Source organism: Lissotriton vulgaris, chromosome 6, assembly GCF_964263255.1.
Source record: "Lissotriton vulgaris chromosome 6, aLisVul1.2, whole genome shotgun sequence".
Classification (NCBI taxonomy): Eukaryota; Metazoa; Chordata; class Amphibia; order Caudata; family Salamandridae; genus Lissotriton; species Lissotriton vulgaris.
In genome coordinates, this window is record NC_141694.1 from 363771968 (window position 1) to 363797865 (window position 25898).

Genomic DNA, 25898 nt, shown 5'->3' on the forward strand with positions numbered 1-25898 from the left:
AGAAATCCGTCTATGGAATCAAAAAATCATATATAACTATATTGCATTACGCTCTTTTTATTCTTTAGATACTCCCGAGAAGAAGCGCCACATTTACGTTTGTCCCGTGATTTCAACACGGTGCAGTGTGGTTCTCTTCCACATGATAAGAAAGCCCGCTTTTGAGATAGCCGCTCTTGTTTTGTAGGCGCCACTGAAATGGTTGATGCCTAGTCAGGATATTGGTGTCTAGTGCAACGGGGCGTGATCTAAAAGTGTTAGTGCCAAATGCCAGACCCCAGTGACCCAGGATGCCATTGACTCCGAGCCAGTAATCCAGTCTGGACCAAGATTTGTGTACGGCTGAGGTTAAGGTGCCTTCCCTGGTATGTGGATGTTTATCTCTCCAGATGTCTCTCATATGGAAAGTGTGCATAATGTCCTGAAACACTTCGATCCTATTGTTTCCCCTGCCACGCTGTGTTTGCGCTTCTGTCCATGTCTGGGTCTAAATATGTGTTCATGTCACTCCCCCATATCACCAAATCATTATGTATCTGGAATAGTTTGGTTTTAAGGCACTGATAAAAATCGGGGTTATCAATGTGAGGACCATATGTGTTAATGATGTCGAGTACTGTCCCCGCCAGATTGACCTGCACCAATGTGAAGCGTCCCAGTTGATCTAAGTCCGTTGACAACAGTTTGAAGGGTGTTCCTTTCTTGCCCAATATCATTACCGTAGGTTACAGCGCCGAGAGGTTCTCATTTTTGGCCCTGATGACCTCCAGGAATTTTTCCATTTCCTGACAATTATCCGTCATGGCATGCGCTTCATCCTCCACAGCTGAGATTTGGCATTCTGCCGTTGTGAGTCTCTCGCCCTGTTTATCCAGTGTTGCTTGCATTTTTTCCATCCTGAGGGACAGATTGTCGCTTTTTTCCATCGATGGCTTGTACGCTCTGCTGCATTGCTAGTAGCGTTGCCTTCAGCAGGGCGGGCTGTGCCTGCTGCTCGTCGATCTCCGTGCCTGAGTGCGCCCCGGCTGGGCGACTTGTCCGGCGGGATTCAAAGGACAGTTTTGTCTGCTGCTTGTCCAACTTGCCCATGGCGAAGGCAGATGGGTATTCGTAGCTCCTACGTCACAGTCCAAAGCACTGTAATCGTTGCGTCGGACCGCTTGATTCCCTATGCACTGCACCGCAGCTCTACGCAGTCAAGTCCCAACACATAAGACAGACCGCCGTGCTCATGCCTCACACCGTCCGCGGGGGTCTCTGTGTCCTGCGCGCCTCACTTTGCTCACTCTTATGTCCACAGGGGTCGTAAACTGGGCTAAGAGATAGGCTGCAGGCACAAGGCCTATGTGCGGAGGTAGCCATTACAATACAATGCACTACACGCCGTTAGTCTGTTAGTCTACTCACGCCATGTGTGGAAACCAGGGTCTTATCTGCTTCTGCCAGTTAGGTTGCCACTGTTTTCCCCCCTGTACTGGCGACTGTTTCAGAGCCACTCTGTCATGAAACCTTCCCAAGGATGCACCCCACGCAGCTATGGCTCGCTAAGTTCGCTCTGCAGCCGGGACCTGCAAGCGCTCCTCTGCTGTTCGCACTTTCCAGAAGGTAGAGGTCTCCTTAGCACAGCATCGGAATACTGGCCCCCACGAGCTCCAAGTTCCACACGTGCGCGTCCCAACTGGGTCCCACATGTCCGCTATATCCGTTGTCAGACCCGTCCCAGCACCGAGTGCCACCGCACACACAGCCAAAGTTCAGAGGCTCATACAGTACTCACACGTTGTTGTCGTGCGGGGACCTTTGCAGCACAGGCCCCCGTTCCTCTGAGCCTAGCCCACGCAAGTGACACCAGGACTGGCGCACCTGCAGGCCACACAATCATCAAGGCAGCAGCACTTTATGAGGTCGCAATGTCATCCCACAATTACACCGCAGCAGCAGGGCACCCTGCAGCCACCAGTGTTGGCTGCCCAACAGCTATATCCAGCCCCTTGCCTTATGTTGCTGAGGATCGAAGCGCGCCGCTGGGGCGCCCTGGTGCGCACCTGCCACGGCTCTCTGTTCAGTCCGACCGCACTCCAGTACATTCGGCGCACCACCGCAGTATCTGTCCGCACCCGCAGGTAGTGCACGCAATTCACCTGGCTCGCTAGTTCGGGACAGCATTGTCCACTGCACCGTTGGCTACCCGGTGCGTCTGCCTTCGCTGAGTTGCAGAGTCAATAAGCCGCCATCTTAGGAACCTTCGAGGCCGCAGTACCCGGGAACTCACCAGGCAGAATTTCGGGCTAACAATGCCTCTGCTCGCCCCTGCTGTACACGAGGGGGGTCCCACTCCGGATCTGCAATTAAACACTGTTGGTTTGGTGGTCCGATGGGCTATTTCTCCGCACCTATTGGAAGGATTGTGGGCCCGGCCAGCAGAGCCTCCCTACAGTGCGGCCATCTTGCTCCAGGCTATCTAACACCCCCAAGATTAAAGTTAAAAGCCTTTTTTCTTAAAGCTGTGCCTAACTGACTTTCAGCTTGACATATTGGAGCCCTTTGCTGTGATTTATTTTTTATTTACCCTACTTTTACATAACGAAGGCCTCAATCCATCACAATAGATCAATTCACAAGAAGAAGATGGGGATATATCTAAAAGTTATGTCACCATGAGCAGGGCCTCTTGAATGATGCGATTGTGCGGCCACTGCGATTTTGGTATATTTATAGATTTGCCACATAATCTGCAGAATAAAAGAAATGTTTGCTTCAAGCTCAAACGGTTCAAAAGTTACAAAAAATGCAGCAGCACGTGTTGGCGCTCAGTGTAAGGCCCTTTAAAAAGCTAGACTGCTCAAAATATTCTATTGCTATATTTGAGTGTTAAACTGGTACTAAGGAGATGCAACCAATGCCCAGACAGTGTTGCCAAGTTTAAAACAAAGTACAGTTGTTACAAAATGTGACGTATTATGCTGCATAATTTACGCAACCCTGCCGCATAATTTGGCCCTCTCCTGCCACATAATTCCAGTGGTCTGACAATGAGCTATGGTCCTTTTATTGTAACCATCTGCTAAATACTTTGAGCGTAATATTGTCTTCATATATAATAAAAATAAAAAAGATTAATATGGAAATCATAATGTCTTTCATAAATCAAGACCTAAATATTTTTGTATGTTTTCAATATCCTCTGTAAAGCAAGATTTACATTGTCAAATATATAAGTAATGTTATTGCTCAAGTCCTTCGACACAACACTTGTGTGTGTCAGAAATGTCCCTCCTCAGTCCACAGCAATACGAAAAGTTGCTTTGAAGAGCTCCAGGCCAACATTAAATTAACATTGGCCCATTTCTCTCAGAACCGCAAGTAGCCGTTCGCAGACTTTATTGCTGCAGTTACTTTAAGAGTTAGAGTTTGAAGCCAAAAAACGGGCATTGGCAAAGCCAAAACGTTTTTTTGCATATGCAAGATCCATTGCCTTTGGCAATGATTCTTAGACATGTGAAGTATCCGTGAAGAAATGAAGTAGTCGGCTCAGGATAACGTGGTAAGTTATGATTTATTGTAAATGATAGATCGAGATAACAGGAGCCCACGCCAACCGCTGCACAGGAAACACCGGAATACCTAGGCATAGGATTCCACATTCCAGAGCATGCGATGTGACGAGCGCAGCATGAAGCACGAGGATACAACACATCCTCCTTACTAGAAAAGAAAAGATTTAACCTGGACATATAATACATAAAAGCAAATTAATAAGTGCAGAATTCATAACATTGAGAACATTTTGAAAGATGAGGATTATACACCAACAACGTAATCTTTATGCCATAAAGGAGCTTTCCTCTGACGGGAAAAACTTGAATGAGGAGTGTGCATGGGAAGGGGCTGAAGAGAACGTGGGAAAACAGGAGGGTGATGAGCATTGGAACTAGAAGAAGAGGACCTTGAATGGTTGGAAGAACCGGAACTGCTAGAAACACCGGAATACCTAGGCATAGGATTCCACATTCCAGAGCATGCGATGTGACGAGCGCAGCATGAAGCACGAGGATACAACAACATGTTTCTGTGCAACATGACTTAAAGTAAAGGATAAAAAGTGCCATGACGCAGTTTGAGTTGATCGCGTCCGAGAGCTATTATTTTCTTTACTTTCTTCAGGCTGCTGTGCAACCTGTCTAAAATCATTGACCAAGCTAATAGATCTCGCAAAAGCTCACAATTTATTTACAAACTCATAGCATCCATCTAGCATCAATTTATCAGCCAAACATTACATTTTATTATACAAAAACACATTCAATCTACACTTCCTATCCACCCACACTTCTGTAGAACAAAGAAAAAAATACTCTTGCAAAAGCGAGATCTATTTGCTTCGCCATTGCTCGTTTCCTTTTGTCTATCTGAACAATTGAGCAAGTCATAGGGGAGCTCGAAGTACACTGGGAGGATATAATGCTTTTTGGACAAGATTAACCCCAGAACCCGAGTCATATTACTAATTCATGTTAGCTTCTGTAATCTGATGTTTTATAGTCAAACAGGCAAACAGTTTACATGCTTGATGGTCTTTTCATTATTGATAACACATCCTCTTAAAAGAAGGGTCGTGGGGCGTGGCCAAGATGGCGGGCTGAGAGGTCGCACTCGCCGAGAGCTCCCGGACCCCTGAAATCCTGCTCCGCTCGTAACCGCTGATTCCCCCCCGGATCACGCGGTGACTGAGCCTGGAGCCCCCGGTAGAGGTGTGGATCGATTGTTGAGCCTTGTTTGCCACGTTGGGGGTGAGATCCTGTCCGGAATAGCCTGGGTCGGAGCCCGCTGAGCGGCCTGTGTGTGAGCCGGGAGCCGCGAGACCTCCGGGCTCCGGAACCTGACGGAGCGCTCTGCCGCCTGTGCGAGGCCCGCTGAAGTGCCTGTGCTGTCGGAGTGGGAGTCGACGGCGACTTCGCGAGCGAAGCAGAGCCGGCCAGCGGCGGATGCAGGGAGCGGAGTTGAGCGGAGGAGATAGGCGGAGGCGGAGCCGGCATCGAACTGCTACGCTGGTCCGTGGTTTGAAGGGGCTCGTCCTGAGAGGTCGCTCCGGCCGGTCGTTGGTGGTGGAGTAGTGGCATTGTGCTCTTGGAGCAGATCTTTCCCCGGGATTGCTGACCCCGGCGACCATCGCCTCGTGAGTCTGCCTACCGGCTGGATTTCTCGCTACCCGAGCAGAGGATAGGCCTTCCATCTTGGGCGTTGGCCTATTGATACTACAGGGTGGCCATTTTGTGAACTCCGGCCTGGCGGCTCGGCCTTCCTAGTGCTCTCTGTGTGGCGCTGCCCCCGTCTGGTGTATAGCTGCGACGGCACGGCTGCCCTCTTTGCCGGACGGAAAACCTCGACGTCCCCTACACAGCTGAAATGTCGAACGCTAGAGGACAGAGAAGGGGTGACCGGACCTTGCCGGACATGCTGGGGCGCGGCGCCCTGCGTAGTGGAGGAACTCAGCCTGCCACGACCTCCCCGGCCCCGGCCAGGGGTGCAGATGGCGGAGAGCCCCCGGTGACAAGATCATTTCTTGAGTCGCTCTTCAGTTCCCTGCGGGAGGACTTTCAAACGCTGAAGCGTGAAGTGGCCGGGGAGGTCCGTGAAGTACGGAGAGAGATGGACTCCCTGGGGGAGCGTGTCAACACCGTGGAGGAAGCTGGCCACTCTAGAGACGGGGAGATCACCCATTTGCAGCAGGAGGTCCTGCGGCTGCGGGAACAACAGATTGAATTGCAAGCCCACGCCGAGGACCTCGAAAATCGATCCAGGCGGAATAACATCAGGGTCCGTGGCGTGCCGTCCGGCGAGGAGGGTGAAGACATGTCTGCATACCTGGTGGCCCTCTTTCGTGCAATTCTGGGGGAGTCGGAAGACTTTCGGATCCGTATAGACCGGGCACATCGGGTGGGTCGCCCCCGCAGAGCCACGGCGCCCGCCACAGACATTCTGGCCTTCCTCCCGGACTTCCCCCTGAAGGAGCGGATCCTCCGCGAAGCGCGTGGGCAGCAGCCTTTCCGCTTCCGAGACCACCCTGTGGCCCTGTATCAGGATTTATCTACGGTCACGCTGCAAAAGAGAAAATCGTTCAAGATCGCTACCGACTTCCTCCGGGAGCAAGGGACACAGTACTCTTGGGGGCATCCTTTCCGCCTGATTTTTCGATGGAACGGTACTTTGCACCAGCTCCGGTCCCTCCAGGATGTTTGCGCGGTGTTGGGCCTCACAGCATCTGATACGGACACCCCGGCACCGCGTCGTAGACTAAGCACTCGTGACGGATGGCAGCAGGTGGGAGAGAGGAGCTCTCCACCGTCGGAGCGACCGGGCTCGCCCACGATCCGGGCGGACATGGCGGCCGCCATCCAGGAGGCCTCCAGAGTGGCAGCGAATGGCAAAGTGGCCCTGACGGCCTGAACTTACTCCGTGGGGAGTCTGCTCTAGCTTTTTCTTCTAGCAAGTGCGGGGATTCAGGGGGAGGGCGGGGAGGAATGGCGAGTGCTGGAGGTGGTGACTGGACGTCCACTAGACTGATTTACCACGGCCTTGTCTGATAAGGACCGGACTGGGACAATGTCTTTTTTGCAAAGTTTGAGAAGTGGGGTACGGGAACGGGACCGGCGGGGGGATGTTTTGAATTTGGGGACTAGCGGGGGGGTTTGTTGTTGGGAATGGTGTGGATTTGGATGTGTGGGGTCCCGTGGGGGAGGGGGGGGCTTTTCCAGTTGCGGGGTGTTGGGGTTCGGGGACTGTACTGTGCCATGGGGATGTTTGTAGTTGCTCTGTGCTGAGGCCTCGTGTGGTGACTTCCATGTTTGCCTGCTGGGCTCTGCTTCTTGATGTGTGCTCCACTGATTCCCCTCCTTGATGGCTCGTAAAGTGATCACTCTAAATGTGAAAGGGCTGAATAACCCGGTTAAAAGGCGGGCTGTGTTATCCTTGTTGGAGAACTCCCAGGCGGATGTCTGCCTGCTGCAGGAGACCCATTTGCTGGCTAAGGACTGCTCTAGGATGCGTACCCCCAAGTTCCCCACGCAGCTGTTCTCCTCTAGCGCCTCAAACGGCAGGGGTGGCGATCCTGTTCTCTAGGGGGTTCAGGGGAGAGGTCTTGCACAAAGTAGCGGAACAGAAAGGGAGACTTCTGGCATATAGGATCAGGGTGGGGGGTTTAGTACTGACTGTTGGCACTATCTACAGCCCCAATGACCACCAGGACCAATTCTTGCACAGGGCACTAGAGGACGTGGCGTCCACCTCTGATAGGCACATAGTATTAGGGGGTGATTTGAATCTAGTTTTCGATGCGGCAATGGACAGGTCTGTGCAGCGGCGCCACCAGTTGGGTGAGCTTTCGGGCTCGATTCGCACTCGACTTGAGGAGCTGGACTTGCATGACATGTGGCGCCACCTTCACCCCACCACCCGCGCATACTCCTACTTCTCACATGCTCACAGGTCCTATGCGCGACTGGACCATCTACTTGTGTCGGGTCCAATGCTCCTTTTGGCTTCGAACGCAGATATGGGGGTCCTCTCTCTTTCCGACCACGCGCCGGTGGAGGGTGCTTTCACTCTGCCACCGGTGGTTCGGCCGAGAGGGGTCTGGCGGCTCCGAGACACGCTATTGCATAGGCGGTCGACAGTGGACCAGATCCGCGCGGCCATTTTGGATTTCCAGAGTGTGAACGATAACACCTCTCGCGCGACACAGTGGGCAGCCCTGAAGGCTGTGCTCCGGGGCGAATTTATAGCTATCTCCTCGGCTGAGAATAAGGATCGACAGCTCAAGAGGTATGAGCTTACCCGGCAGGTGAGGGAGCTGGAACAGGTTCATCATAGGACGGGGGCCCCCAGGGTTTGGAGGCAGCTGAAGGCAGCCAGGAAACTTTTGGCTGCCCTGGACATGGACCGGGCGGAGTATGCGATGCTCCGCCTGAAACACAAGTATTACACGGGGGGAGATCGGTGCGGGCGGCTCTTGGCCAACAAACTCAGGGTGCAGCACCAACAGCACCGAGTGAAGGAACTGGTTGACTCGGCCGGAGGTTTGGTCACGGCTGATGAGCAAATAGCAGACGTCTTTCGCAGCTTTTACGCTGCCCTCTACACTGGAGAGACCTCCTCTGCCCAGGCTGAGGTGGACTATCTAGAATCGGTGCCGCTCCCTTCGTTAACGCCAGATCAGGCTCAGTATCTGGAACGAGACATCCGTGTCGAGGAGGTGATCACGGCGATATCCCGGCTCAAACCGGGCAAGGCCCCAGGACCGGATGGCTTTATCCCTCTGTTTTATAAGACCTTCTGTCAGGAGTTGGCGCCTCTGCTGACCCGCCTCTTCAACACCTTTGCGGAGCCGGGTGCCATCCCCTCCGAATTTCTTCAGGCCACGGTCTCCGTGATCCCGAAACCGGGCAAGGACAGGACCGCCTGTGGGTCTTACCGCCCTATCTCGCTGCTGAACACGGATTTGAAAGTGTTCACCAGCATATTAGCGGCACGTCTGGCACTGCATCTCCCGGGCATGGTTGATTCAGATCAAGCGGGCTTTGTGCCTGGCAGGCAAACAGTAGACAATACAAAGAGGGTGACCCACATTCTTGAGAAGGCCTCCAGGATCCTAGGGGAGAGGATGCTCCTGTCCATTGACGCGGAGAAGGCTTTCGACAGGGTGCACTGGCCCTACCTAGAGAAGGTCCTGGGCAAGTTCGGGATAGGTGAGAAGTTCCGTCATCTGATCTTCAATTGTTACCGGTTCCCATCTGCAGTGGTCCGAGTGAACGGAGGCAGCTCTCGGCCCTTTCCCATTGAACGGGGTACGAGACAGGGGTGCCCACTGTCCCCTTTGCTCTTTGCCCTATACATGGAGCCATTTGCTCAAAGGGTTAGGCAGAACCCCGACATTGTCGGAGTCAAGATGGGTGAATTCCATCATGCGATTAGCCTGTACGCAGATGATGTCATTCTGACATTGGACGACCCGCGGAGATCGCTACCGGCTTGCATTGCGGAATTGGACCTATTCACCGAAGTGGAGGGCTTCAAGGTGAACTTAGGGAAGTCAGCCGCCCTTGACATTTCGCTTGCTAGCGCCACCAGATCAGAACTACAGAGGCTTTACCCTCTGAGCTGGTCCAAGGACCGGATTCCATACTTAGGGATCCTGTTAGCGCCTTCCCTCCCGGCGATGGTCACGGCCAATTATGCGGCTTTGGGCACGAAAATCAGAGAGGAACTTGGCCGGTGGGATAAGGGCACGTTGTCGCTGCTAGGCAGGGTGGCCGCGGTGAAGATGACCCTCCTGCCTCAGGTGCTTTACCTCTTCAGGGCGTTGCCGCTCCAGCCCCCCGCGGGGTGGCTCGCGGAGACCCAGTCGGCCATCGCACGGTTTGTATGGCAGGGCCGTAGGCCGCGGATTAAGAGGAGCATCGCTACGCTGGCGCCCGACTCTGGAGGGCTGGGGATACCGGACTTGCGGAAATATTTCCAGGCCGCCCAACTCCGCTATCTGGTGGAATGGAGCCGGTGGGAGTCTGATAAGCACTGGCTGTTCCAGGACCAGGCGGTGGCGGGTAGGACGCTACAGGAAGTACCATTCTTGAAGCGGGCCCATCGACCCCCTAACCTCTACGCGTCTTTGGTGACGCGGGTCCCGCTTCGGACGTGGGACTCGGTGGCCGTTAGGCATGAGCTTACTACCTTCCCCTCTCCCTTTACGCCGCTCATTGGCAACCCGGACTTCGGCCCCGGGATGGAGCACGGTGCTTATGAGCGCTGGCGGGCGGCCCGCTGCTGCACCTTGAATCATTTGTACAGCCCTGAGGGAGTTGTCCCCTTCCAGGATTTGCGGCGGGATTACGGCCTCCCAGAGGCGGAGCGCATGCGATACATGCAGGTGCGTCACTGGGCACTCCAACCCCAGGTGCGCGATACGGCAAACCGGGAGATCACGGTGTATGAGCGCTGGTTAATCACTCGCACGCCGGACGCTAAACTGATCTCAGATCTGTATAAAATGCTGCAGCCCCCCTCCTTTCATGTTCACAACCCTGGTCGGGAACGATGGGAGCGGGAGCTCGGGCGAGTGTTGAGCCACAAGGAATGGGAACACATCTCCTTCCGCGCACGCCACTCGGCCTATCACACGGGTCTTACGGAGACCTTCACCAAAATCTCGACCTATTGGTACCGCACCCCGGAGAAACTGCACGAGATGGACAGGGCAATACCAGGGACGTGCTGGCGCAACTGTGGCAATACTGGTACACTTACACACATACTGTGGGAATGCCCCCTTCTGGCTCCTTATTGGGAGGAGGTCCTGGGTGAGGTGGACAAATGTTTTGGGATAGAGCTGCCGAGGTTCCCTGCCTATGTTCTACTGGGATTGCCAAATGGGTTGATGTATCCCCTCAGGTCCAGGAGGGGTAGACAGATTGCGATTGCTCTGGGGTCAGCGGTGCAAAATATTCTCATACATTGGCGCTCTACCACACTTCCCTCTGTAGTTGGCTGGCTGCATAGATTATGGCATGTCCTTGGAATGGAGAAGATGTCCTTAGTAGCCCTGGGAGACACTGATACTTTTGAGGAACTGTGGGCACCCTTTCATAGCCTGTTGTGCTCTGAGTTTCGGGAGATTACCTGTCCCAGATATCTTAGGTTGCTACGGCTGACGCCGCCACCGGACCCGCCTGTCTGATCGGACGGGGCTGGCATTGTATAGCGGGGATTACTGGAGGGTCGATATGAAGAGAGAGTTGATGGTAATGGCACAGTACAGGGGGTGGGTTGGGGTATGGTAGTTGGGGGGGTTCTGTATGGTTAGGTAGGTTTTTGGAGCGGGGATGCTTCTCCACCCTTCCCCCCCCCTTTTTTTCCCCCTCCCCCCCCCTTATTTTCTTTTTCTTTGCCCCCCCTATTTTTCTCTTCCTCTCCCCTCCCCCGTCCTTCCTTCCCCCCCCCTCGTTATTTGTATGTGACCACAGGCGCGAAAGCTGTGTTCCTGAGTCGAAAGAAGCCTATTGAAAAGATGTAACTGCTTTGCTGTATTTGCTGTATCATACGCACCGATTGTGCGGATCCTGTGGTTTATCTTTTTTTCTTACCCTGTTGTTTCCTACCCCACCCTGCTTCAATAAAATACTTTAAACATAAAAGAAGGGTCTATTTCAGATGTTCCCATTGTAAGTTTCCAGGAGAAACCTGGAAGCTGCTCACTTCTTTGCATGACATGCCAATCCTATGTTTAATCTGTTTACCACTGAAACTTTGTAGCTACAGTAGGGTTACCACTTTTTCCATGTAGGCAATTTCTGTGTTCTAAACGTCACTTTAATTCCCAAAAACATATCATGTATTGAAAAGCTTAGCAGGGTAGAGGCCCACAGAGGAGTTGTAGCCACTACATTGAGTATTCGGTGTCATTGAATAGATGTTAATCCTTTCTCAACTAAAGGCTACTATGGTGTATATCAGTAATTGTTTTTCCTTCATTTCATTTTAGTTAGATGCAGATCATCATGAAACTGACCCAGAGCTGGCAAGGATCCGCAAAGAGAGGAATTACTCCTGGATGGATATCATAACTATTCATAAAGATCTGCTGCCTAATTATGAAGAAAAGGTAATTTTATAGGAATGAGACCAGTTTGAAAATGTGAGACTATTGAACGTTGCTGATAAAAAGGGCAGCTTCAGATTGAAACTTGAATGTAAGTAATTAGGTGCACTGCCAGATTAAAACAATATGGACATACTTGTACATCCTGTACCCCATTCCTCCACGCAATTGGTTTGTTCCTGGTGGGAGTCGGGAGATAAAGTGTACAAATAATTCTCATTAAGTTTGTCAGCCTGGGAGCATTACATTCCTGCCTGTAATTGGGTGCCACCCCCACATCTGCCAGACCATTCCAAACAGAGTAATAAATGTTTTTTTTTTCAGTTATTCATGTTTTTGATAATCTCAAATTCCTTCCCAATGGGTTCTTCAGAGGGGGAAATTATGGTTCCCTTGTCTGCTTCCTTTCTGCTGGGGTTACCTTTTTATGTTGAAATCAGAAGTTGTGTGGTTTCGGACTCCTGCCGTTCACTTTACTAGCTCCCACCGGTTTTGTCTAATGTACCTGCTGGGCCAGCATTCAATGCCCTTGTACGATTTGACCTCACCAGAACTGCATGAAGAGGACTCTTTCTAGTGTTCATATCCAGAAACTTTTGAGATTTGCAGACGAGGAATTAAATAAATTCAACATTGATGGATCACTTAAGTTTCCAGTTGGACCTCACATTGGGGTATGCCTTGTTTTAAAGATAGTATGGTTTTACACTGTGTCACCAGGCACCCAGTTTTACACCGTAGCTTACTGTTGGACTTAAACCTAGAATTTCACTGCCAGACGTGTGCCCTAGGGGTTATTTCAGCCTTTACTGGAATTCTGCTATAGCTCTTAGTAGAGGCTTTGTTTTTGTCCTACTGTGGCGGCTGTTACCTTAGTGAATGTAGTCCTTCAGGGTAGGTATGTGTGCTGCAGGGAGGAGGCATTCTCTTTCTGGTGTTTAAAAGGAGCAGGATGAATTAATCCTTCTGAGCCTCTCCATTGGAAAGCAAATCTCTGGTCATAGAGTATGCACAGACCATCCCAGCCGTGTTGGTGAACCAGTCCACAGTCTTGCTCCTCTTTCCACATCTGCATGTTTAACTTTCAGGAGTAGGGAATTTAGGCCAGCTCACAGTGCGTGGCAGAAAGCTGATTAAGTAGGAAGATCTTGAACCCCTAGTTAAGGATCCCCTGTGGATTCTTCTGCCAACCTAAATGATAGAGCCTCTCTTACTCTGGGACACAGCCCTAGACTTACTAGAGCTGCTCTACCCCGATGATCGCCTGCTGGTGACGTGCAGCTTTCGTTCAGGTAGATGAATGAGAGCAAGTGGAGTGTGGGGAGCAGGAGCTGCTGCATGAATGTGACTGCATCGGTGTGAATCCACCATGTCTGCTGATGGCGGGGGCGCTGCTACACTTAAAACCCATCAGTGGTGACTATGTCATGGCTGGTGGACCGGAGGCAGATCCTGACAGTCCATGACTGGTGTCATGGTGTTTAAACTATTTTTGCAGGGGATAGCAGGGTGAGCAAGTTGCTCTCAGCCTCTGCAAGTATGTCCAAAGACTCTGGGATAGCTAAAGTAGTCCCTCTCACACTCCAGGTCTCCTCTGGTCGTTATGCTTAATTTTCTACAACAAAGCCTCCGTGTATCTATTCTGCTCAATTTGTGTTCCTGGGATCGGCTTGGTGCAGCCTATTCGAGTATCCCTCAAAGCAGGAGGATAGAAATGTAATCAATAGCAAGTACCCTGTCTCAGGAAAGAGCTGAAATCGCAACTTGCAGGGTTAAGGACCATACTGTGGTCTGGATTATTATCCAGTGTCTCACTGCCTTTCCCCGCCTGATGGCCCATATATAGTAGCTCTTGACCAATACCTGTGATAGCACGGAGTTGGGGCACAATTTAAATAATATGATTCAACCTTTTTTTACCATCAGTTCCAAGGTTAAGCTTTGTTTCTGTGCTGGCTTATGAGTGTTACTCGCTTCAGGTGATTGATCTTTGCCCCATGTTAAGAATCCAGAGCTATTTCATCATCGTATCAAAATGATCATCCTAAATCTAGTGAGAGTTTAAATTAGTTTTAAAAGTTTATTTTTCATTAAGACTTTAGTATCTTTTTTTGTTCTGTTTATTCAGATTAATTGATAGATTCAAGTAAGTTTACAGAAATCTTATGAAAATATGGTTAGAACAAATCCTCAAATACTGCATCAAGCATGTTTCATAAAGGACAAATACCCTATTCTAGAGGAACACAATTTAAGAGTTATTAGAACTCATGAAGAGTCCAAGTTCAAAGGAAAAGAGTGAGACAAAGAGAGGATAATGTTCAAAATCCAATTAAAGCAGTTGAACTTCCCATTAGGGTAGTTCATGAAACTCGGCCGAGATAAAACAGTTTGAGCAAATAAAGCACACAGATGGAGTGGCAATCTGTAAAAAGGCAAACGATAAGCAGCAGCGTTAGCCAAAGCTGTCCGTCAAGGAAATAAAATGGGTGTCTGGGAAAACCTGCTTGGAATGAGTTGATCTACAATAGGAACACACATTCGGGTCCAATCAGGCAGCAGCATTCGTTGAGCTCGAGTTCAGCTTTTCTTTCCCACAAAGTAACATGCGGCGCACAAAGTTGTATCTCAGAGTTTGTCACAAACATCTTGCATATGTAGATTCTTGATTCATAAGTCTCATTTCCCCGTAGGCATCGAACACAGTTTAACCGTCTATTGTTAAATGTTCCATTGCGTGAACAATGAACCATGCTAAAGAAGATCAATATCAACTTGCAAAAAATACGGTTAAGTAATGCGTTTCATTAAAATGAACACAAAACACGGTTTTAAAATATGCAACTATTCTATTCAAACATTACGTGAAATATAGGGTAAATAGTAAGTTTTAATCATTACAATCAAATGTTTCTTAGCAAAATGTAATAAATGTGTTAAACCAGAACATTCTGCAGTTACGATGACTATTGCCAAGCATGTCACATTAAGGCCAGGTCTCTAAATTCCATTCTTCACATTTCAACATTGGAGAGTTCACTTCTGACTAAAGAAAAACTTGCATTTTAGCATTGCGGTAGCCTATATTAATAACTATGTCTGCATAGTGCAGTCTGCTAATTTAAAATGCTTGTCCTTTCATCTTTAATGTGTAGGTATAGGAACTGGCAAAGGTCATTCATGAATTATCCAATGAGATAGATGAGATTAAACACAACTTGGAGTCTCGGATGGACAAGGTAGATTGGGACAAATCACTTGAAGACATCAATACAAAATTAGACAAATATTCTAAAGAGCTACAGGAAGGCAAACTACGAAAGTTTAAACGAGATACGTTAGACTATAAATTGAACGAGGTCTATACATGGGCTGAAGTCTATGCCCAGGGAAGAACATACCCTAAGAAAAAAGTAGTTACTACATCGGAGTAAAGCCTAGTTTCTGATAGTGATTTGAATACCAACAGACCTTCTGCACAGACCCAAATAGTTGAAGTTCAAACACCATCAAACTTAACTTCAACTGATTCATCAAAAACAGCAGGTACCAGCCAGTCTTTTTTAGCCCAGGTAGGGGATTCAAGTCAACCACCAGGGAAACAACAAAAAAAAACCACCTGGACAAAAACAAGGAGAAAAGGTAGAAGGAGCTCGCACAAGGAGCATGAGATAAATTTGGTCTTGGAACATTTCTAAAACCCAACTTACCAAAGAAGAACTGAGAGTCTTAGTGGTTTAGGGTTTGTTCCCACCTATGATACCAACAAACTTGAGAGTGAGGTCGCTTTCTACAAATTCATGCGTGTCCTGAAATTCAAACATTTTTTTACCAATGTCGTTCCACCTCAAACTGACAAAGAGGAACCAGAATTCTTGGAATTTAAACCAAAATCAAAATTTCAAGCACCAATATCACATAAAATTCTTGATGCGTTTGAAAATTCAGTCATCAATGATTTAGAAAGCCTAAAAATGAGGAAATCCAAAAGGAAGAACCTATCTGTATATGATAGGTCCATTGTTAGAGGACTTCAAGAGAACCAAAGCATCTTGATACAGAAAGCGGATAAAGGTGGAGCCATAATAGTGATGGATAGATCTATGTACAATCAAAAAGTGGATGAACACGTGGGAGATACTTCCACCTATTTTGAACTTGACAATGATCCAATTGGAGATCTACAAATCGCTCTCAGTGAAATTCTGACAAAAGCCCATGAATTAGGCCATATTTCGACCACGACCAAACAATTTCTCACAGTACAATATCCTAGAAGACCGCGCCTCTATATGCTCCCCAAGGTGCACAAATATCTACAAAATCCACCCATGCGTCCCATCGTGACTGGATGTGGCACAATTTTTGAACCACTTGGTCAATACGTTGACAAATGCCTTCAGCCATTTGTTCAGAAATGGCCGTCGTATATAAAAGACACCAATGATTTTCTCCTGACGTTGAAAGAAATTAAGTTGACAAGTCTAACCTTGGTTTGTACAAACGACGTGAAGTCGTTGTACACTTCTATCCCTCATCAATCCGGTTTGGAAGCCGTGGAGTGGGCCCTGCTACAACAACCATCCGTTAAAGCGGAGAGAGTTTTTATTTTGGAACTTTTACATTTTTGTTTGTATCATAGTTACTTCCAATGGTCCTCCAGATTTTTTTCTACAACAGAATGGAACATCCATGGGATTTGCCGGGGCCCCGGCATACGCCAATACCTTTATGGCAAAATTTGAAGCTGACTATATTTACAACAATAGTGTCTGGAATGAACATGCGATTTTATATCGGAGGTTTAAAGATGATATCTTTGTACTGTGGTCTGGAACAAAGGAAAGTTTAGAACTTGAAATTGAAAGACTGAACCATTGTTCAGAGAACATTGAATTCACACATGCCATCAGTGACAAAGAATTGCCATTTCTAGATGTCATGATCAAAATTCAAGATTTGCAAATTGAAACGAAAGTATTCAGAAAAGACACAGATGTGAATAATTCATTACTTTTTCAAAGCTTTCATCCGCAGAATCTAAAAAATAATCTACCTGTGTTGAGGAAATATAAATTTTATGGTCAAGTTGTGTTCCCTAGCGTGTACCCCACCGTCTCCATGTACCAGCTTAAAGTGCATGTAACTTCCCTCCTGTGCCAGCTATGAAGACGCAAATACATTTGCGTCCAACGTTAACATGTCCTCTTTCAGACCCACCCTGAATGGGTTGAATAGTCCGTTCCTAAGTATGCTATGCCAACGTCTTTTTGCAGTGTACCTTACACGTTTTTCAGCTCTGGCAAAGTAGGCCCTGAATTTCTGCCATCGAGCTTTTTTTCTGGCTTCTGACTCTGAAAGCCTCAGCCCAGGCTGTCTCTGTACCCGTGAACTCTGACTTACTTCCAGCGCGGCCCACCGCACTTAGTTCAGCCTGCTGCCTGCCAAGACTGACTACAACCTTCAAATTATCTGTTCCGCTCCTCGAAAATACATTCCTGCCTACTAGTTTAAGTAAACATCCCCCAGCTGCAGAGCCGAAGGGCCGGCCCGTCTCCGTGCAAGTGATTCATAGCCTCTGTTACCATGCTCCCATGGAAGGCCCATGCCCCCTCGCTTCTCATGCAGACACTTAGGCGCTTATACACGCACTCACAGTCAGTATAGAATAGCTTCTGCCCCAGAGACCTTTTCCGTTCAGATAATATGGTTCCCAAACATCAGATATCAGATATGATAGAAGTACAAGTTGATCTGACATGCCAGACTTCTGTCTCTTTCCGTCAGTGTAAATGTCAAGCCCCCTGCACCCTCCAGTTTCACGTCAATCACACGTCATGCAGCTGCGCGCGCATCCAAGCCTCCGATTTCTGCTGACATTGCAACATTTCTGTTTAGTGCCACCCCCATATGACACCTACCTGTGACGTTTCTAGCGCACACCTGTAGTTCACGCCTAGTCCACGCCTTCTGATTACGTACTAGTAACACGTGGATGCTGTTATCTTGTCTCCCCTCAGCTGTTACGCCTCCTATATTGGTTTCTATGATGTAAATTAAGTATATAAGCTATGTATTGTCAATAAAATATTGCTCTATCCCTTCCTGAACCCTTTGTGGTTGCAGGAACCTGATATCCAGTTCCGGAACGATTCCTTTTTAAGGAATAAAACCCCTAAGAACTCTAACACCACGGACTCTGTTTCTTTCTTTCCGATTGAGTTATTATTGATTAAGTACTTACCTGCATAGAAATTAAGACGGTAAATTAAATATTTACGACAGTGTCACAGTACATGCGGATAAAAAGAATATGTTCACAAGAGGAGGAATTAAAAAAGAATCTCATTTTACAACATCGAAGATATAAAGAAAGAGGATATCCTGACGACATTCTGCTAAAAGCTAAAAATCGGATAGAGACATATAGCAGGGATAATCTTTTGACACAGAAACCCAAGAAAATAATGGATAGACATGTTTTTGTTTCAAAATTCTCAACCTCATCACAGAAATTGAAGAACATCATAAACAAACATTGGGATCTTCTAAAGAATGAAGCGGATTTCAATGGGATCTTCGCCAATAAGCCTATTTTCGCCTACACGAGATCAAAGAATCTTAAAGAATTATTGATGACTCCCATAAGAGAGATAGAAGTGACCCACAGAGGAATGAGGAAATGTCACAATTGTGTTCATTGTTCAAATGTAATTGAAGGGAAGATGTTGCGTCACCCGCAAACAGGAAAGGAAGTGAAACTACACTATAACGGGGATTGTAATTCCGCAAACCTAATATACAACATAAAGTGTCCCTGTGGAAAAATCTACACAGGTAAAACAGAGAGAAAATTATAAACGAGAATATCAGAACACAACAGTACAATAAGAAATAAAAATGTGAAGAGTAATTTGGCGAAACACTGGAATGAGAATAATCACAGCATAGCCCAAATCAGGTTTTCCATTTTGGAAGTTGTGAAACCATACGAGGGGGTAGATCTAACCAGATCCCTCCTCCAAAGAGAAATACACTGGATAAGGTACCTTGTCACACAAGAACCTAAGGGATTGAATGATAAAGTTGATCTATCTTGCTATATATGAGATTTTTCACCTTTAATCTGCATAAGATCGATGCATGCATTTTGTAATTGTGTAATTCTGTATTTAATGGTCAGTACTTTGAGGAAGTTGGCTACATCATTTTCTTTATACTCACTAGTGAGTTCTTTTGAGCACATCTTTTCATACTTTCATTTGCACCTCGCTGAAAAAAAACCCTTTCAAGATGGCGCCTGCGGTTTTGTTAGTTCACCAGTCTGTTGTTAGTTTCTAGTATCCCTCGTGGCTTTGTAACCAGCATCGTAGCGGCTGGCTGTTGCGGCTGGTTGTAAACCTAGCAAAAGACTTTGTGCAGGAACGGGAGAGCGAGCTTTTACACGGAACTGTTGTTCTTATTCAGAGGTGAGCGTCAGGTATATTTTGTTTTGGCATATGGGATCAGTATAGTAGCGCTGAGGGGTTATAGAACCCGGATTATAGTGCAGTTACGGGAGAGCGAGTTTGTACTCGGAACTGTTGTTCTCACTCAAGGTGAGCGTTAGGCGCATTCTGTTTGGTAAATGGAACGAGTAGAGTAGCGCTGAGGGGTTAGAGAACCTGGATTATAGTAAGATTCTGGTTTATACATTCACAGGAGGAGAGTGAGGCACGAGGGTGCAGAAGATTAGTTTCTTAGCAAAAACAGTTGATCCCAAGGTAAGGAGATCCATCCGGTATCATACTGTGTAAATACATTGAAGCACACTTGAGTTGGAGCGTGTGTTTACAATGACTTAATTTTCCCTTGACTTAGATCGGATGAGCCTGCTTCATAGCAACATCAGTGAGTTTGTCCCTCTTTCGTTTCTTTCACACACACAGTGGTGTTGGCATTTGGGTTTCATGATTTTAAAAAGGTTGCCTACTAAACTATTGTGAATATTTAAGCTCTGTACTATGAGATTTTTGATGTTCTGTAGATATTTTTCTGTTTATTAATTGATAATTACATTCAGTCCACAGGCCCCTGACGAAGAGCTCATAGAGCTTGAAATACATTGGGCATAAAAGACAAGTCGTCTACATCAAAGTTTTGAATTTCGTTTTTCATGATTTTATGTATCTGGATTTTGTGTATCTGCTCAATTATGTGTTGAATGTAAAAAACACTCAATTAGAATTGTAAAATGTTAGGATTGATTTTCAATTGAATGTTTCTTTGATAAACAATTTTTGAAGCTCGTCTGAGCTAAAAATCACAAGTGAGTGAAGTGTTTATAAATGTGTTTAAAAAACAGCGGTGTTCTCTTCAGTGAACCGCAATAGCAACAGTGCGCAGAGGTTAAGTGTTCCTCACACTTAAGATAAGGTTTTCAAGTTTAGGCACGGTTAGGACAAACGTGCCACCTCGGCAGCACGCTTGTACAAAGTAAGATAAAAATTTAAAAGCAGTTGAGTTTTTATACTGAAAATTAGAGTGCTCCTCTCATCTTTGATACGACCATCATGGTTATAACATACTAACAGAAATTACCAAGAGGCAGATATCAGCATTTTGATCCGAAGAACATGAATTCAATACTAAGCTTACTATCTGTTTATGGCCATAGTCACCATTCCAACATCCAAAGAAACCTTAAAAGTCCTCCAATCTCAAGCAAGATGGGGGTATCCAAAAGCCATCAGTAGCAGTCTCTGAGGTGATGGCCACATGTACAATGGGGAATCCAGTGTAGAGCGTGGGTAATAAGTGCTTAGTGTGGATTCCCTGTTTTTTATGGAATGTAAGGCCATGGGAACTGTATTCTCAATTCATGCTACTTCAAGAACCAAACATGTGTGCATGCCAGGAAATTTAGTGACCATATCAAAACCTGCACTGTAGCTGGATAGAAGTTGTTTTTGATGAGATGCAAAAAGAAATATAGTTAATTTCCTGAGGAAGTTTGGATTTATTAAGATGTGGATGGAATAGTGCTAAAATGTTAAAACAAGGAAGATGTGACAAAGGGATAAATCAATAGTACAATAGTATTAGTTTGGAATGACTGAGAAAAACCCTAGACAACTGATATGTTGGAGGCAGGTTGGGGTGACGAACAGACTGCAGACTGGAGTAATTGTAGACGTGGGAGGAGGATGAACTGTAGTAGAAAAACAGATGTGGGTGGCATAGTTGGAAACCTACATCTAATTGAAGTCCGTATGAATTCACAGATATTTGCCAAACAGTGTGAGCTTATCTACGCATACCAACATGTTTTCAATCATTTTCACTGAGGAAAAACCAAGGTTGCAGAAACTCTATAGTTAAGAAAAGGGATTTCTTTTTAAAAACCTTAGAAATTCACTGAAAATCCAAAGGTTACAGAGACATTATAGTTAGGCTGACATTAATACTCGTACGAAACCAGAGAAATTCAGTATTTCTAGTTTGCTGAGCTTTTATGAATTAATCCCTGGAGAGGTGGTGGTCCCCGGGGTCTACAACGGACCCCCTCAACGATTGTATTTGTGCTCTGGTGAGGTGGCGGTCCCCGGGAAAGGGGGGGGGTTCCCCGGGAGGCCCCCCATATTATATAGGTGGCGCTCCCTGGGGCCGGGGGTCCTTGAGGATCACAACACAGAAGCCGCGGACGAGGGAGGATGCGAGGATTGATAGCCCAGGAATGCAAGTTTCTTTTACCCCTCGTCCTGACCGGCTCATGGGGCACTGACCCCTTTCTTTTTCAGCTCATGATACAGAAATACTGACAGGGCTATAACTAGAATTACTTCAATACCACATAGGTATTGTACTTTTATTCTTTACTTGTATATACACTTGCACATTTTGATGGCAACCGTAGTGCGTGACAGAGGGATCTAACTCCGTCCTGACGAAGAGGCATGCAAGACCTCGAAAGATGTTGACATCACCAGGAGAACTAGCTCATTGTTAGCTTTGTTTTTCTCCGACGCACATCCTTTTTTTAATAATACCAGCCTATGACCAATAAAACGTTTTTGTTACCATAAGGCCAGGTATTTTTTAATCTCACTTTTTCATTAACCCCTGACCCTACTTGTGCACTCACTCAAATACACCTCACATAGCACTTACAATATTTAAGTGCTCCAGCGTAGTCGCTAGTCGTAGCACGCCCTGTCCCTCAGTGGGGCGGGAAGACCCCGATGATGAAGCATGACACCAAGGGCCCTTTTGGTGTGTGAGGGGTATTTTAACAAATACTGTGTATGCCTCTTAAACCTTGGCTCACAAATGACCTCTTAGAGGTGGATCTTGTTGTTTGATACCATTGACTGGAGGAGGGTCATCCACTTTGATGCTTTCTAGCACCACCTCTTCACTCCCCCCTTTTTGATTTTTGTTTGGTCCTTGAGGCCCTCCACATAATTTGAATTCGTGCCTGGGAGGTGGCGGTCCCCGGGGCTTTGATAAGCCCAAGGATTGAGGTCCCGTGCGCCCCTCTCCTATATTTAGAGTATGCCCACAGGACCTGGCCCACCCGGGGGTTATTGTAAAGCAAGTGCGGGCGTGCCTTTTTCCCCCACAAATTTGCGATAATTGTGACAATTCCTTGTTGGGATGAAATGGGAGATAATCATGCATCCGATTCCACTCAGGATAAGAATCTAGTGGGAAGGAGGTAGGAATTGGGGTAGAATTTGCAACTACCCTTATTTGAGAGCAGATTACTGTAATATTTATTCACAACAATCGTATTGGGAAAATACAAAAATATATATTCTACATTTCTTTTTCTCATTAAATTCCTTTGACTCTGATAACGTTATCATGTCTATGTGTAACTCTATTATGGAAGAAGATTATATTCCTGTTCTATCTCGTTAGTCACATTTGACGAGGGTAGATCAATGGAGGGAGGTAGAGGCTGAAGTCAAAGACCGGAATACCAGATGACCTTACAGGCAATAGTGCCTGTTTGGCAGAAAAGCTCCAGGTGTAATCTTTTCCAGCTATATTTTGTCAACTTCTGCAATGTAAAAAAAAACAAGCATTTGCAATGCATTTGTGAGAGTTTGAGCTATTGACACAGTAAATGATGATGCCTTTTATTTGAGTTTACAAAACCTGCAGGCGATGCGTAAACACTGCTTGCAGGTTTTGTGAACACATAAGTAAAAGGCATTGTCATTTACAATGTCAATAGCTCAAACTCTTACAAATGCGAGACCGTAAGCAAAGGATATTCAAAGCTAAAGCGCGGGTAGCTTAAGATGTTGAAAACTAAAGCCGGTTGTCCCGATTGTCACAAAAGTAAACAAATAGCATAAATGGGCAGCTGCACAGTTTTTTTTATCTATTTACTTTTGTTACAATGGCAGAACACATGCTTTAGTTTTGAACATCTTAAGCTAAAGCACGGGTGCAGCGATTGCTTCAAAAGTAAACCAATAGAAAAAAGTTGCATTTTATTTCTATTTGTTTACTTTAAAACAATTACAGCACCCACACTTTAGCTTAAGATGTTTAAAGGTAAAGTGTTTTGGCTGACTGACGCAGACAATTGGGAGAAACGCCTTCTCTCCGGCAGGGTGGAGGCCCAGACACTGCAGGAGGCACTGATGGAGGGCAGGGGACCGAGACATATGGCTGGCATCTGGCATCTGTTTGCCGAGAAAGTCTTATGGAAAGCCACCTGTCACTGGGAGCTTTCGATCTGAATACTGGCACCCTTTATTGACATGGGAAGGTATGTCCTTTCAACCCTGGTGGGAGGGAGGCTGCAAAGTTGTAACCAACCTTTTTCCCAATGAGACATGTATTACGTAGGAACAGGCAGAAGAGAGCTTTGGCCTTGGGCAGGGCCAATTCCTACACTATCAGGTACTCCAGGAGGGGGTGAAGATCACCTGGCCACAGTACCCGGACATTCCACCTCTGACACAAACTCTGGATATCCTGCTCAAGTGTGATGCCGGTCGCAAATTAATCTCTCTCCTCTATAAAGCTATGAAACAGGATTCCGCCCCCAACCCCTGGTACCGCCGTCCAGGGCTGCCTGGGAGAGGTATCTAGCCGTTCTGCTGGATGAGAAACAATGGTCACACATAAGCTTCCTCACACGCACTATCTTGTAATGCCAGATTTAAACTAACACACTTTAACTTCTTGCATTGCACCTACCTAACCCAGGTATCCTTTTTTTTTTTATTTTTATTTTTTATTTATTTTTATTGCATAATCACAGGGAGCCATTAACAGTCAATCAGAAATTTCAGTTATGCATCACAGTCGGCGCTTCTCACAGCCGGATGAAGGATACACGGCCATTTAGCCCACATCCCGGAGGTTGGGCGGCAAGTATCATTAGAGCGCTACAATTACCACGTAGAACACAAATATGAGCATTCAATAGGCGTTCCGAGTTTCTGCTTTTTTGTTCTTTTCGTTGAAAACACCCCCCACCCCCCTAATTAACCGTAAACACTAGGTTCATACCTTCAAATATACATATACGAAAAAATTGCAGCAGTTACACTTCTTTTCCCCCCGCCTCCCACCAGTGCCAGTCAAAGTCTTTCACAGTTCAGGGTCCAAAGTTGCAGGTGACTCACGGCACCCAGTAGGTTCAGTATGGTTCATCGTACCCTTTTGTAGAGATGTCTCGTTTGTCCCCGTGTCACGTCCCGTACCCACCCTCGGAAGCCCTTTCTACAGCCCCCCCGTCCAGCCCATGATAGTGTCGGCACTTTGACCAAACTCTACAGAATTTTTTCGGGCATCCCCTGGCCTTATAGGTAACCCTCTCAGCTGCCATATAGAGGTCCAATCCTCTCCTCCACTCCTCCAGATCTGGGGGTTCCGGCGCCCCCCAGTGTTTTGCAATGTCTCTTTTGGCAACAACCAGTGCAAGGATCAGAAAAGTAACCCCGGTATCCTTAAACTTCATTTCATGTGACCGGGGGAATAGATGCCCTAAATGTGGCTCAAAGCAAGTGGGCTTTATACACTTGGCCTGGGAGTGTTTGGTGGTCAGGCAGTATTGGGCGGATGTGGTGGGTGGGATTACTGCGGCCACAGGTCTTCGGGTGAAGCCAGAATCCTTGAGTTGTCTACTTGCATCGGTTCGGAAGGCTAAGGAAACTCCCATATAAGCTCCTACAATTAATGCTAGTGCAAGCTAGGCATAGGGTAGTTATAACTTGGATGGGGCAGAGGGGCCCGGAAGTGCCCATTGGCTCAAAGATGTTCTAGAGTGGTCCCTAGTTGAAGAAGCCCGTATGAAACTCACTCGTAGGGACGAGAAGCTACAAATGGACCTAATAGTTTGACGTGAAATGTGCACCTCTGGGTTGACGGAGGGGGAGCCCTCCACCCAGGATACACCGACAGTGTGTAAAGTGGGTCAGATGTAGACGATGGCCCTAACTATGATGAGGAGCGAGAGGATCAATCTCAGTAATATGCACCCTGAGAGCCAGTGGTATATCCCATGCTTCTGCCTCACTGTATTATCCTTACGAACTACTATGTTCCCCCATTATGCCTTTTTGCCCCCGATGCTATCACTAAGTATCGACGCTATGCCTCTATATGCGGTATCATTGTCAATTTGTTTTTGCATTTGTAAAATGAAAAATAAAGTTAAAAAATAAAAGCTAAAGCATGGGTGCCACCATTGTAAAAAAAAAAAAAAATAAGAAAAAGAAAGGGATGCGGCTGCGTTCGGCCAGCATATAACAACACAAAAGCGCAGCCGCTATTCTTGCTGAGGCGTGCTGTGCTGGATAAATGATTTTAAAAACTGTTGAGGGACAAACCTATTTAAGAAAATAGTCCCCGGAGGCTGTAATGAAAGCCTACTGAGTAACCAGTGTAGCAGGGGGGTGTCCTCATTGGAGGTTACAAGAAGAGAATAGGCAGTACTAAGGAGGGACTACTAAGCCTATTGACCAAGGAATAGCCACCATTAACAAACGGGAGACAATTAAAAAGATGAGTGGAAAGTGGGCGGAGCTTTATGCCCTTATTCTGAATACTGCAACAAATGAAGGGCCGAATGCTGAATGATTCAAACTTTCTCCCCCAGGCAAGAGATCTGGGTTAAATCCATCGTTCTTTTGCCCACTACACGACCCCAGTTTTGACCCAGCCATAAGCAAATCAGTGACTCATGGGAACAGTGTAGACCGAACTGCCAAGCCAGGTCCTCCCTGGGCAGGAAACGAGCATC

At 46.9% G+C, this 25898-nt stretch overlaps 1 protein-coding gene across 2 annotated transcripts in view; it reads left to right on the forward strand.

Moving 5' to 3' along the window:
* Positions 1-25898, forward strand: part of ADI1 (acireductone dioxygenase 1) — a 160371-nt gene that overhangs the window by 32909 nt on the left and 101564 nt on the right. For both annotated transcript variants that reach the window (XR_015296614.1, XM_086926386.1), the window contains exon 2: positions 11534-11653. Coding sequence is in view for 1 of the 2 variants with exons in the window: in XM_086926386.1 (XP_086782512.1) it covers positions 11534-11653 (120 nt within the window). In the remaining variant the exon portion in view is untranslated. The remainder of the gene's footprint in view (positions 1-11533; positions 11654-25898) is intronic.